Source organism: Panthera tigris, chromosome C2 (assembly GCF_018350195.1).
Source record: "Panthera tigris isolate Pti1 chromosome C2, P.tigris_Pti1_mat1.1, whole genome shotgun sequence".
Lineage (NCBI taxonomy): Eukaryota > Metazoa > Chordata > Mammalia > Carnivora > Felidae > Panthera > Panthera tigris.
In genome coordinates, this window is record NC_056668.1 from 133245920 (window position 1) to 133261039 (window position 15120).

The window sequence follows — 15120 nt, forward strand, 5'->3', positions numbered from 1 at the left end:
CTCCTTTACGTCTGTTCTCCACAGTGCCGCCAGAGTGATCTAACAATGATACTTCTGCTCTGAACCCTTCCGGAGCTCCCTATTATTTACAGGATAAAGACTTTCATCACGATCCTATCCCTGTTCACTTCTTTGGTCTCATAACCTGTCAATCTCCATTTGCACACTAATACCAAATTACCTGCAAACACACACACACACACACACACACACACACACACACACTCCCCCATTAAGCTGTTTCTCACTTTTAAGCATTTGTTCATGCTGTCCCTTCCACCTGAAATTCAGATCCCCTTATTTAACTTGCTGACACTTACACCATTTTCTCTAGTCACTCACAGCTGACCCAGAGGGGAGTTCAGTACCTCTCCCTTAAACTTACATACTACCCATCCACACCTCAACCATAGCACTGGATATGTTAGTTTGAAATTAATTATGTCAGTCTTTCTTGCTAGTTGATAAACTTCTTGAGCATAAGGGCAATGACTCTAAAACTTAATAGTCATCCTATTTTTAGGAGATCTCATCCACTCTTATGGATTTAAACAAGCAAATTAAAATAAACTGGCCTAAATATTGAAAGGAATAAACAACTTCATTACTCCTGCATTTTTCCACATGTGCGCATATGTTTTATAACATCAGTGGATGGACTGAAAGTGTGTAAGGGCTTCAGCTGCCAAAAATTCACCTGTTTTATGAAATTGATTTCAAAAAGTAGATCTCAGCATAGGAGACAGAATGATTAAATTACAAAATATACAGTTGTGATACACCAAAGTTAAGAAAAGAGCAAATACTTAATTGTTTAAGACTACAGAAAATCAGAATGTATTTCAACGGTTGTTTGCATTGGAATATTTTGTGAAAATATCCCAAACCATTTTTTTCTAAAAGAGTAAAACTCATTCCTTTTTTTTTTTTAATTTACATTCAAAAATTCATACTGCTAACTAATTTGGATGTAAATTTTAAAAAATAAAAAATAAAAAAAAATTCATACTACTTTAAAATGAGAGAGTAGTATTGAATATCCTAAAATTTAGTATCCATCAACACTATCCAAACATCTTTCTCTACTTTCCAGATGTTACCTCTTATAATTTCCATGTTCTTCTATGATTAGCTCTGACTCAGAAAGAAGGAACTTTCCACTTTGTCTGTCAAAACCCAAACTATTTGACCTTCAAGGCACAGAAAAAACTCACAATTTTTAGATAAAATGTGGTGCTCCTGTCACTTATTCATTCAAGTAATTTTGGGGGAATTAAAAAAGTATAATCTAAAATTTTAAAGAATATTATTAGCGTTACCAGAGGCATAAGAAGAGCATCTGGCACAACTGGTATTCAGTGAGCAAATAAAGAGAGCCACAAAGCAATGGAACAGTCGAGATCGTGAATGACTCCAAACAGTTTATGTTCTGCTGACAAAGTCCTACTCTTATGATAGTTTTTTTGTTTATTTCCTATTTAATCATCACTCTGTGCAGTCTTTCCTAATTATACTTTGGCTTACAAATCTTGTTTTGTGAACAGTGATTATTTTTCTGAGAAGGGAAACAATTTGAGGTATTTCGAAATTTAAAACATGCTCTGGTATTTTCTTCAAGCTGAAGATTACAAGAGTACTCACAACAGACAGGCACTGGCTTTCCAGCTATGGCAAGCATCCCAAGGTAGATCTGATGAGATAGGAATACGTCTACCATTTGGCAATGTACTGAGAAATACATTTGGCCAAAATATAACTGAGAAGAAGTTAAAATATCTTTAAATGTAATATTTATTTTTTATTGGCAAGTTGTTGATACTACAAAAATAGCTCCAATCGCCTGATAAATATCTTTGAATACTCCCTACCTGTCAGAAGGTGGAGCTCTAAACATATCTGAAATATTGGCTTTTCATATGTGCTTTTCACAAATGTGTGTAATGAGGAGATTAAAGCAGGAGTAAAGTCTTTGGAAAAATAGTTCTGAAGAATATTCCAATTCCCTCAGGATAAAATCACCCACATCTCCCAATATGTACATAGTTAACTAACAAAAAAGATATTTAGTATGCTCCTTTGAAACTTCAATATATTACCTACTATAAAAAGGTAGGTATGGTAATTCAGAATAAAAGATAAAATATATTTAAAAGATAAAACAATTTAAAAACTCAGGACCACCTACTTGAATGTAGGCAAGGTCATTAACACTTACAAGCATCTCGGATGTAGAGTAACATGGCTATGAAGATATAATCAACTAAACTCAGGCTGAGGCCATCTGCAAACAAGGCATCCCAGACCACCAGAAGATCCTGCAGGGGGAACTCTCGTCCAAACAGTAGCCGGACCCACCGTCTGCAGAGAAACAAAACCAAAATTCAGAAAATAGTACTTTTGAGAGTAATATAAGGAAGAGTCATTTTCTACTATAACTGTGAAAAAAATTATAATTTTTTAACTGATCACACTGAGCAAATATTACATACTGAAAGTATAATACAGTGAAATCCAAGTTTCAAGCTTTCAGATCAATTTTGTAATTTTATAACTGGGCCACAATCATTAAAGTTTATTCCTATATGTATCAAACACTAGCAGAATATTTGAAAAGGGTAGAAATCTTTCTTATTTTTGTTTTCTTTTTTTTTTTTTAATTTTTTTTTTCAACGTTTTTTATTTATTTTTGGGACAGAGAGAGACAGAGCATGAACGGGAGAGGGGCAGAGAGAGAGGGAGACACAGAATCGGAAACAGGCTCCAGGCTCCGAGCCATCAGCCCAGAGCCTGACGCGGGGCTCGAACTCACAGACCGCGAGATCGTGACCTGGCTGAAGTCGGACGCTTAACCGACTGCACCACCCAGGCGCCCCGAAATCTTTCATATTTAACAGAAATCCCAAACTCAAAATGCAAAAAGGACAATGAATGCACACTGGTCTGACAGTCACATCATATGTAAGGTTAGGATTAAAAAATAGAATTTTCCAAAATTTTATGAAAACTACTGATTTTGTTATTGTTGTTGTTATTGTTGTTAACTGGAATTTTGCAAATGATTGTACGTACAACAAATTAACTATAGCTAAACAGAAAACTGCATTCTCACATTTCACTCTTTAAAATATTCATTTTAAAATTAAATGTGGGAAAAACAGGTATCTTTATTTTGGTCAAGCATAGATAGTTATTTCAAGCAAAACAAATAGTGATACTTTATTTTTAACTTTAGAATAGATATACCTCATCAGTGAGGTTATCTTTTTAGGGATGTTCTAAAATACATGGCCAGGAAAATGGGACATCTGTGCTATAAGTAGACATAATCAGCTTATAAGAATACTCAACAAGGTCTGTATATAATTATATGTCATAAACAGTTATACTTTAAACTTTCAATAAATGCCTGTAAGCTATTCATAAGTAATTCTTACAAGAAAATTAAAATAATTCACTTTGATATGCTTTTATCCATTTACCTCTAATTTTATATAACACGGCTACACTTTCCTTACACAAGACTTTCTCCGGGAATTTCAGCTAGAATTCTATGTGGTTCTGGCACATAACAAAGAAACAAAAATTCCAAATTTTGAGTATTCCAAATAGTACAGAACAGAGGAAATTCTTTAAAAAATAGTTAAAAGAGATCACCTCTTTGCAAAATTAGAAACCAAATATAACCATCTGTGGGGTTAAAGTGAGTCCTCCCCGCCAAAAAATTCAAATACTTTCTTCAGAGAGTATTATATTTAAGGATGAGTCAAAGCTGTGACAATATAGTGTATAATCACACATATGTATCACAGTTATTAGGAACCATATGATCAAATACTTAAGTTTCATTCATATTATCAAATTAATCAACAGATTAAATTGTATTTTCAGTTACATCTTAAATTATGATACTCAATTTTTCAGGAAAAAGATTTAAAGCCTAAGTAACATTTATCTTTTTTAAAAGTGTAACAGTATCATTTACAATTTTTATCTATATCTATCTTTCAATTCTCACTCCACTGCTAATATGAGGTGTCTAAATATATATATATATATATATATATATATATTTTTTTTTTTTTTTTTTGGTCTAATATTATTTGTAGTTATGTGGCTTCAGGAAAAATATTACTTCTCTACACACTTCTAACTCTTTCAAATTACAAATGCCAATATTTACTATTTTAAGAAGTACAAAAATATCTCTAAATTAAATAGGTTGCTCTTCTTGAAATGACAAAGAACCAACGAGTCTCACAAGGAGGATCAGGGGAACCAGAGAATGAGCAAATCAAAAAGCACCTGGATTCAACCATTTTAGCGACCTGTTTAAAAACAGGATCTTTAAACTGATAATTATATATGTATTATTAAATGAGTAAAACAGTTGGAATGTGGTCATTTACAGTTATTCAGCTGATACAACTGGAAGAAAAATTAATGAAAAAACTGGATCTAAGTGTAACATGTTGATTGTAGTTGATAACACTGTATTGTATAATCAAAATTTGCCAAGAGAACTAACATATCCTCACCAAAAATAAATGAATGAATGAATCAATATAATATGTGAGATGATGGATGTGTTTACAAGATGGGAAAAACCCTTTCACAATGTACACATACATCAAATCGTTACAATGTACACTTTAAATATCATAATTTTATCTGCCAATTACACTTCAATAAAGCTGAAAAATAAAAATAAATAAGAATTATCCTGGTTTGATGGGTAGGCAAATTTTGGCATTTTTGAAATATAAAATTCTGACATTTAACTGATCCTTCCTGGTTCAAATCTGGATGCCAGTATAAAATTCAAGAATCACACCTATATGATGGCATTAGCTACACTTGAGGTAAGCATAAGCATAATGTATAAACTTGTCCAATCACAATGTTGTAAAGAATTACACCTACAAAATGGTACTATGCCTTGAACTTGCTTCTTTCATTCATGGAGGTTATTTTAATACTTTCCTTATTTGAGTAAGCCTATTTAATAACTATGGCTGGTATTTCCTGGAAGACATTACTTTTCGTTAGCCTTCTTATGTGTAGAGGAAAAATGTTCTGTGTGTTTTTCCTGCTATCTCCTATTAAAAGCAAAATGACTGTTGAAAAAAGCTGACAACATCCATCATGCTATAACAGACATCATTTAGCAAAAAAAAAGAAAAAAAAAACTGAGGAAAGTTAATAGATACCACGGAGAATACAATACTATCTCTTTGCCCCTTGCTTAAAGCTCAGTCCTCTCATTTTCTTATGGACAGTTGCATTGTTAGTTTCATCACAGATGGTGCTTCAAGAGCCAAAGGAAAAAAAAATTAGCCTCTCTTTTTAAAGAAATAAGATATACATTCCTATTATTTCTATAACAAAATGCCCAAACTTCTCACGCAACTTTCCTGCTGATTAGGGTTATGTTAGCTTAGCTTCGGCGAGGACACCCCACTCATGCCTACATGCAACCATCTCGGCTGTGGCACTGTCAGGAGGGACAGCTGTAAATATCTCACAATCTACATTGAATAAAACATATCATCAAAACTGCATAGAACGTAGGTCTTCAGTACTTTTAGATTCAATGTGTAATCTGTGATGTGCTGCTTTATAAATGTTTCACAGTGCTTTATTTTTGAAGTTTCACCTTGCCAAGTACACTGCTAAATAATTCCAGGGCAAGGACCAAAACGTGCATGCGTGCGCGCATGCGTGCATGCGTGCATATGTGTGTGTGTGTGCGTGTGTGTGTGTGTGTGTGTGAAAGGGACAGAGACAGAGACAGAGAGAGATAGATATCCAGAAAGTTCTTTGCAAAGAGCTCTGTACACTTTGCTAAGTGCTCTAAGTGTTTACCAAGGTCTTGATAAACTCACTGCAAAGCCACCTGTCATGCTACCGAGAGGCAAAGGTGTAGCTAAATTGAAAGTACAGGCAGTGATCTTGTTAGTGGCGGCATAAAAATAATTCAGGAAGTGGAAAAAAAAAACAGAAACACATAAGGAAAAGAATTTATTATTAGATGCCTGGCATGTTTCTTTTATATAAGACTGCTAGTAAGTTGTATATGCAAGGATATAAAATTAAAGCAAACCCTGTTTCCTCTATTTTATATGCGATTATAGGAAAATTAAAGCCAAATTCTCAAAATATTTAAGTAGTACTGTATGACTAATGGAATGCTTTGGGACCAACAATGACCTTATCAATAATTTAATCATTTTAATCCCTACTGGATTTAGTTCATACATATATTCACCACATACAAAATTTCCTGTGCTATTTTGGGCTTTCTTCATTGAGCTTAAAAGCCAAGGAAAAATTCCGTTCTTTATGGAATGAGTTACCAACAGAAATTATTTCAGTAAGCTTTTGTATTCTTAGAAAGGAAAACTTACTCGAAGAAATGAGGTCTTATAAAGAAGTCACTCCTAAAATTAACATGCTTTTATTGCAGTTAAAAATATTTAGCGTGAGTTTAATTTACACTTAAGGGTAGCATTAAGGCTTTCTTTTCCCCTTAAAGATAGCTTCAGTTTAATTGCTTGATACTATTAATCTTGCTTTAGGTATGTTACACCTGCAGATTGCAATGCTCATAATCGTACACATTTTATCACTTCTGATAGTACAATAATTCACATTTTACCAGACCGACTTAGAATTAAAATCTACAAAAACAAAAAAGACCATATGAGGTATTAAATTTAATAATAAACCACCCAAAGACAGGACAGTTGCTATGCCTGCTCTTATAACACGATTCTCATTTAAAATTTCTGTGTAATTAAGCTGCTATCCCCAGGGGATCAGTAACTCCTGATGGTATTATTGCTTGGTGAATGACCCATGGAAACACCAAGAGAAATCCATTTTTTTAGCAGTTTATGAAAATGACCAATTTGAGGTTTAACTAAACATAGCCTTCATCCAACATGGCTGAGGTAGGTTATACGTGCAGAAAGAAACACATATCTATCTTCCTTTCCTTTTCTTTTTCCTTTAATGACCCTTTAGTAAGATATAGGTATAGCCAGCTTAGAAGAACAAGTAAAATTAAAAAAAGGTATATTTGACTTAATTTAACAAACATCATAAAGGCATCTCAAGCAACCTGTGATCACCAAATGATAGCACTGGGTAACCATACTGGAACACAAGAGAACAAAGTCAGATTTTTGTTTAATGATATTAATTTTGCTTTTTTGCTTTCTGTTCACCTGTACTTTTCAAAGTAATTAATTAATTTTTAAATAACCCATGTCTGGTAGAGGATAAACCCAGAATCCAAATTCTGTATTAGTATCAGAGAAAAACAACAGCAAACCAAGTACTCCTATCTGTGGTTGGCAGCTCCTTGAAGAAGTTGAGGCTCTTCTTATTTGGGTTCCTTTGTAGTCAGTTCTTTTAAAATTAATTTACCCTGAGTTTTCCTTTACATCAACTCTGTGAAAATAGTCTTCAAATCAGAACCAAATATTACAGTTATTATAATTAGGGTCACAAGGCATTCTCATCTTTAATTCTAACTTCTTTGAAGAGCGACAAAAGATGGAAACCAAAATAAAGCATTTTTTCCCAATTTCACATTCTTCTAACAGTGCTGCAGAATACATCACTGGAAGCTGCTTAGCCTGTTTATTAATTTTTTTTTCTTTATCTAGTACTATTTCAACTCAGTCCTCTTAAAAATGTTTGGGATCTGCATGTGTCACAGAAAGATTTGAATACTTCAAGCCCATTAAACTCTGCTTCAAAAGTAAAAGGAACAGAAACTTTGAGTTAGTTATTATCTTTAAACAACTCAAATGTGCTTTCTATGGGCTCCTTGTAATCCATGGGTTGAACCCAGACTGAATTTGGCTTTCTGGGAAAACATGTTAAACTTAATTTAACCCCCACAGGATATGTATGCAAACTGTTAAAAGTACATTTTTAACTTTGGGGAAATCCTCTATTCTTTTCAGAGGGCAGTACATAGCCCTTTATTAAGGAAGGTTTCTTATTCCCAGAATAAGTTCCTAATAATTACCACCCATTCCTACTATAATTTATTCTCTTTGGCAAATGTTTGAAGCCATTTTGTCAGAACAACTGTAATACACCCTTTGCAAAAATAGTCTGAATGGAAAATAGAGCTGTGTATCTATGTTTTTCAGAGGTATAAGATGCTCACGAGAATGCTGAGCACAGAAGATGACTATCTTATGTTTAGAGGTTATAAAATCTTTGAGTATTTTCTCTCTCTCTCTCTCTCTCACACACACACACACACACACACACACATACACACACACACACACACACTCATATACCCCTTTAAAATTTTTTTTTAAGTAGGCTCCATTCCCAATGTGGGGCTCAAACTCACGGCCTTGAGACCAAGAGCCACACATGCTCCGCCAACTGAGCCAGCCAGGCACCCCCACACCCCCCTCTTTTTTTTTTTTAATGTATACGTGCTATTTGGTTTACAAGTATGGTATTTCAAGGACTGAGTGATTTTAGGATGTGTGATTTACCCGCAATTCAAATAAAGCTAGTAAAAGATGGTATTACTTCAATAGACATTTAGTTGTATGAACAGGATGTGCTCTCTTTGAGAATTCTATTGTATATTCCAACCAGTATAGAGTTAGAATTTTAGCTCTACCTTGAGAAGACTATGGGGGTAAAAGTTGCTGAGAACTTTTTTTTTTTTTACCCTATCACTTACTTGGGCTCCACTACAAGTGAGTACTACTGGGCATCTGCTTGAGAAAATCACTTGGAAGCCACTACTGCCTTATAAGAACAACATGAAGTATTAATGTACATTTGGTGGTCATGTCGGGAAAATTAATTTTAGGCTCTGTGAATACTAGTCTTTATTCATACTAGAGACTATTTTTACTTCTAGAAAGTTTGTAAATAGCCTTCGTTGTGTCATTTTACCTCAGGAAAGGAAGTTATGACCAAATCAGTCTTCTAAAAGAGCATACAGACAATTGCTAAAAATAATTGCTCCTATCCTCCCTAATCTGAAACTCATTAAAAAAAAAACAAACTTGTGTTACTTTTTTTTTTTAATTGTCACAGACCATTTCAAATACCAATAGGATCTTAACCTCACTGAGTAACACTTTTCGATTTCCTCTGCATAAATCTTCTAATATATTTACACACATTGTTGGAAGAACTGACATGAGGCAAAGCACCAAGCGGAAAAATATCAGGATCTATGCAATTCAGGAAACAGGTAAGACCACAAGTCTGTTAGCTGGTAATATGTCATCAAGAAAGTCTGACTGAATTCATTCCAAAAAGGTAGCAGTGGTGCCGGATTCCTTTTCACCTCTTCTCACTTACCTATTGCTCTAAACACCCTCTGGATTGGTTTTACTGGCTCTGTCCTCCTTCTCTTCTTCCTGATCCCGCAAGTCACCCTAACCCTGCCTGGCTGCTCAGAAGCTAGGACAGGTACTTCACTCAGGGCGGATGTTTGGAAGTTCCATTATCTACTGGTGTCACTGCTTCCCAATTACATTTTCCAGAGGTGAGGTGCTGCTAAGCAAATTCGAGCTGAAGGGTTAGTTACTGGTAGTTTGGTTTGGCTTCTCTCCCTTCTCCAGCAGATCACAAGCTCCTTGGGGACATTCGGTATTGGACATAAAGTAGGGTATTAACAAAGTTTATTAAATTAATATGAATTCTCCTCCCCAGTCAGCTCTTCTTAGCCAGGGGTCTTCTTGATCTTGACCCTACATCCTTGTTCTCTCGCAGGTTTCCTAGCTGCTAAGTAGACATTTCCCTAAGTTTTGTTTTGTTTTGTTTTTTAATCTCTGTAGGGATCCCTGGATATACACATTAAATAGTAAGTGATCACACCTATGTAAGAATTGATCAAGACCTCCTAAGACTTCCTGGACTTCCCCCTACATTTCCTGAGCTCTGACTCCCTGCTTGCTCATACCTCAGATGCTTCTGAGCTGGAACCTATAGTCTACAAAAACCTTCGTACTCTGAGTATGATCGTAGGACCAGGATCATCTCCTGGGAGCTTGTCAGAAATGCAGACTCCTAGGCCCCTAATATAATCTTATTGAAATCAGAATCTTCATTTTAATTTTTTTTAATGTTTATTTATTTTTGAGAAGAGAGAGACAGAGCATGAGTGGGGGAGGAGAGAGAAAGAGGGAGACACAGAATCTGAAACAGGCTCCAGGCTCTGAGCTGTCAGCACAGAGCCCGACGTGGGGCCGAACTCACGGACAATGAGATCATGACCTGAGCCGAAGTCGGATGCTTAACCAACTGAGCCACCCAGGTGCCCCAGAATCTTCATTTTAATAAGATCTCCAGGGGATCAGTGTGTATATTAAAGTTTGAGAGCAGCGGTCTAGGTGACAAATTCCTGTTTCCTGTCCATTTTAAGGTGCCAGCTATCAGGCTCCTGAAATCTACCATGCATTCATATAAATTGTTATCCCAGGAGAAGAAAAGTCTTAAACTATTGAATGACTCTTCTAATTAGAGTAGTAGTCTCACACTTTAGCATGTATCAGACTAGCCTGGAGGGCTTATTAAAACACACATTGCTAAAACTCATACTCAAACTTTTCATTCTGATTCTGAGATTCAGGTGGGGCCTGATAATTGGATCTTCAACTTGTTCCCTAAAGTAGCTGATGCTGCTGATCTGGGTGCCACAGTAAGAGAATTAGGACAGGCAATTCTGGTTTCTCTCTGCATCTCCTTAGCTCAGTTCTGGACGTGGGTCTTCAAATCAGTTTACTCATGTGTTCACTCACTGGATCAACAACCACTAAACATCTACTGTCTGGGACCGAAAGCACCCAGGGCCAAACACCTCTTAATATTCTATCTCTGTTAACATCTATATTCCCCCATAACCCCCCCCCCCCACACACACACAAAACACTATGAAAACATTAGCCAATAAAAAGGAGAGACATAGACATAGGAGACAAGGAAGCCTCCCAAAGGTTGGGAGAAGCTAAGCTGCTTTGATTTTTTTTTTTTTTTTTTAACTCTCAGTGTATTATAAGATGAAGAAATGCCAAAACAAGGCTATAAAAATTGTGACATTTTAAATGCTAACATTTACAAGTCAATGTTTTTTAAACATAAATTTACTATGATAGATAGATATAATCTCATTTGAAGCCAGAGTAAGCACTCTAAATTTGAGGCCCTCTGTGCTTAGTCCTGAGCTAATGGCTTTCCTGGGCCTCTTGTGATTGGTTCTAATGAGGTAAGAGAGTTGGGACATGACAGGACATGGCTGATTAGCTAAGTGCAAAGAGACAGAGCCCAGGAGGGAAGTGGCCCAATCCTGGGTGTGGGTCCTCAAATCAGAGAATCCCAATGCCATCAGGACCCAAAAGGTCATTCTCTCATTTCCCACGCAGAAGCCGTACAATACTGGGAGCGTGGCTGAATGGTCATCTCTTTGGTGTTTATTCTGCTTCACCTGTGAGCTGTTCTCATTCTAAGGTTCTGTACAATTAACTTGCTCAGACAGATCTGTCCTTAGAAAAAAACATGCATTTAAAATACAAAATAAAATGAAAACGCAATGGTCCAAAATCTTTGGGAGATGGCAAAAGCAGTTCTAAGAAGGAAGTTTATAGTGATTCAGGTCTACCTCAAGAAATTAAAGAAAAAAACAAAAAACAAAAAACAAAAACAAAACAAAACAAAAACCTCAAATAAACAACTTAACCTTATACCTAAAAGAGCTAGAAAACAAAACAAAACAAAGACCAAAGCTGGTAGAAGGAAGGAAACAACAAAGATCAGAGTGGAAATACATGAAATAGAGACTAAAAAACAATAGAAAAGATCAATGAAACCAAAAGCTGGTGCTTTGAAAAGATAAAATTGATAAACCTTTAGCCAGACTCATCAATAAAAAGAGAGACACAAGTAAATAAAATCAGACATGAAGGAGAAGAAATAACTGACACTACAGAAATATAAAGAACTGTAAAAGAACATTATGAAAAATTATATGCCAACAAACTGGATACCCTAGAAGAAATGGATAAACTTCTAGAAATGTACAATCTTCTAAACCTGAATGAGTTGATAATAAAAAAGCTCCCAACAAACAAAAGTCCCAGACCAGATGGCTTCACAGCTAAATTCTACCAAACATTTGAAGGAGAGCTAATATCTATTCTTCTTAAACTATTCCAAAAAACTGAAGGGTAAAGAATGCTTCCAAGCTCATTTTACAAGGCAAGAATTACCCTGATACCAAAATCAGACAAAGACACTAAAAACAAAACAAACAAACAACAGCAACAACAACAACAAAACTTCAGGCCAATATTTGATGAACATGGATACAAAAATCCTCAACAAAATACAAACAAAATAAATTCAGCAATACATTACAAGCATCACTCACCACAATCAAATGGGATTTATTCCATGGATGCAAGGGTGGTTTAATAATCCAATCAATGTGATATATGACATTAACAACAGGAAGAATGAAAAGAATTTATAAAGGGGAGAGGATAGTCTTTTCAATAAATGGTGTTGGGAAAACTGGAGAGCTACATGCGAAAGAATGAAACTGAACCACTTTCTTATACTATAGACAAAAGTAAACCCCAAATGGATTAAGAACCTAAATATGAGACCTGAAACCACTAAATTCCAAAAAGGAAACATAAACAGTAATCTCTTGGACATCAGCCATAGCAACATATTCCTGGATATGTCTCTTCAGGCAAAGGAAACAAAAGCAAAAATAAACTATTAGGACTACATCAAAGTAAAAAGTGTTTGCACAGCAAAGGAAACCATCAACAAAATAAAAAAGCAAACTACTGAATGGCAGTAGATATTTGCAAATGATGTATCCCATAAGAGCTTAATATCCAGAATACATAAAGAACTCATAAAACTCAACACCACAAAACCAAATCATCCAATTTAAAAACGGCAGAGGACCTGAACAGACATTTTTCCAAAGAAGACATACATATAGCCAACAGACGTGAGAAGATGCTTAACATCACTAATCAGAAAAATGAAAATCAAAAATCAAAACCACAAAGAGCTGCCACCTCACACCTATCAGAATGGCTAATATCAAAAAGACAAGAAATAACAAAGGCTGGTTAGGATATGGAGAAAAGGAAGCCTGCTTATACTATTGGTGGGAATGTAAATTGGTGCACTGGCTGTGGAAAACAGTATGGAGGTTTCTCAAAAACTAAAAAACAGAAATACCACATGATCTAGTAATTCTACAACGGAGTGGAATTATAACCCAATGAAAATAAAACAGAAAATAAAACATTAATTCTGAAAGATATATAGGTACCCCTATGTTTATTGCAGAATTGTCTATAATAGCCAAGATATGGAAGCAGCAAAAGTGCCCACCAACAGATGAATGGATAAAGATGTGATATATCATACATATATCTGTAGATACATACACACACACAATGGAATATTATTCAGTCATAAAAAGCATGAGATCTTGCCTTTTGTGATAACACGAATGGACCTAGAGGATGTTATGCTAAGTGAAGTAAGTCACACAGAAAAAGATGAACACTGTATGTGGAATTTAACAAATAAAACCAACAAAAAGACTCTTAAATATAAAGAATAAACTGGTGGCTGATAGAGGGGAAGGTGGTGTAGGGATTGGCAAAATAGATAAGAGGGGTTTAAGAGGTAACTTCCAGTTAGAAAATAAGCCACAGAGATTTAAAGTGTAGCATAGGGAATATTCAATAATATTGTAATAACATTGTATGGTGCCAGATGGGTGACTACCCTTACCGTGGGGAGCACATGAGTAATGTATAGAATGGTGGAATTGGTATGTTGTATATACGAAACTAATATAACATTGTATATCCAATATACTTCAATAAAAATGAATGAGTGAATGAATAAATAAATAAATGTATGTTATCTCTGGAAAGATAAAGAGCTAAACTCTAGGAGATGTTCACCCAATGGCATTACCACCAGCTCCATGACATCCTGGTGGAAGACAGCTTTCAGTATAAGGGAGTTTTCCTGGAACCTTTCATATGTCAAAGCAGAGTTGAAATAAAGGAAGACCACCCAAATAAAACTGAGCAGAGGCTACTTATTCAAAGCTTACTATAGCAAGGGAATCAGCTACCATCACTTGTGTTTGGCAAAGAATCAAAAGCAGTCAGGGGAGTGAGAAAGCTTTATAGTGAGAAAAAGGAAAGGCTTCAGGTATGCCTGGCTAAAGGTTTTAAGTATGGCTGTGAAGTAACCAAAACAGGAGCATCATATGTGGTTGATTTGGGGAGCATATGTATTTGACATTCTCTGGCTGGTCCTGAGTTGGAAGCAGGCAAAATCAGGAAAGTTGGCAGTCATTGACAGACCAAGTTCTGACTGTTTTGGCCTGATTTTGCCACAGAGGTTATGGTTTAGCTTCCTGGGATTCTTACGCAGGTCAGAGTTCTATTGTCCTATATTGTCTGGCCACTGTCCATTTGCATATTCAGTCTTTCAACACAGAATCTTGGCTTCTCAGCCTATGCCTGTGCCCAGTCTGGAACTAGCTGCAGTTATGGGAATTCACAAAATTAAGTTCTCAGATAGTTCTTAAGTTCAAATGGAAACAAATTTGAGAGGTAGTGGCAGTGGGTATATACTCTCTCTCTTCACAAAACTTTATGAAAGGTATAAAATAGTGAAACTTAAATTCAATTCTCTATATTATAATAGAGAAGAGTTGTGGACCCTTTTTAGAATTAATCAAGTTTACAAACCCTCTCCCCTAAAAATACACACATAGCCACACATACCACAACCCTCATGTGCAAACTACATCAGGAGTTTAGCTGAACCATGGACCTTAAATTGAGAAGTGATGCTCTATATTATTGTTGTTCATTTTATCCTTGTTCATGCCACTAAAAGGAATACACAACCTCTTTGTGCCTATTTCAAAGTACCTCCTTGCGTTTCAAAAGAATAGCATACCTTCCTTCTTGAGGGGTCCCTGGACTAAGACTGTACTACTGAGTTGTTAATCTGTGTGGCTCAGCTGGTTGAATAGCCTACAAGCCATCATCACATGGAGAAAATGTCCAT

The 15120-nt window shown here is 35.6% G+C and overlaps 1 protein-coding gene across 10 annotated transcripts in view; it reads right to left on the reverse strand.

The window, feature by feature from the left end:
* Positions 1–15120, reverse strand: part of TBC1D5 (TBC1 domain family member 5) — a 536588-nt gene that overhangs the window by 141264 nt on the left and 380204 nt on the right. For all 10 annotated transcript variants that reach the window (XM_042999057.1, XM_042999056.1, XM_015539905.2 and 7 more), the window contains one exon: positions 2216–2358. In XM_042999057.1, the coding sequence (XP_042854991.1) occupies positions 2216–2358 (143 nt within the window). The remainder of the gene's footprint in view (positions 1–2215; positions 2359–15120) is intronic.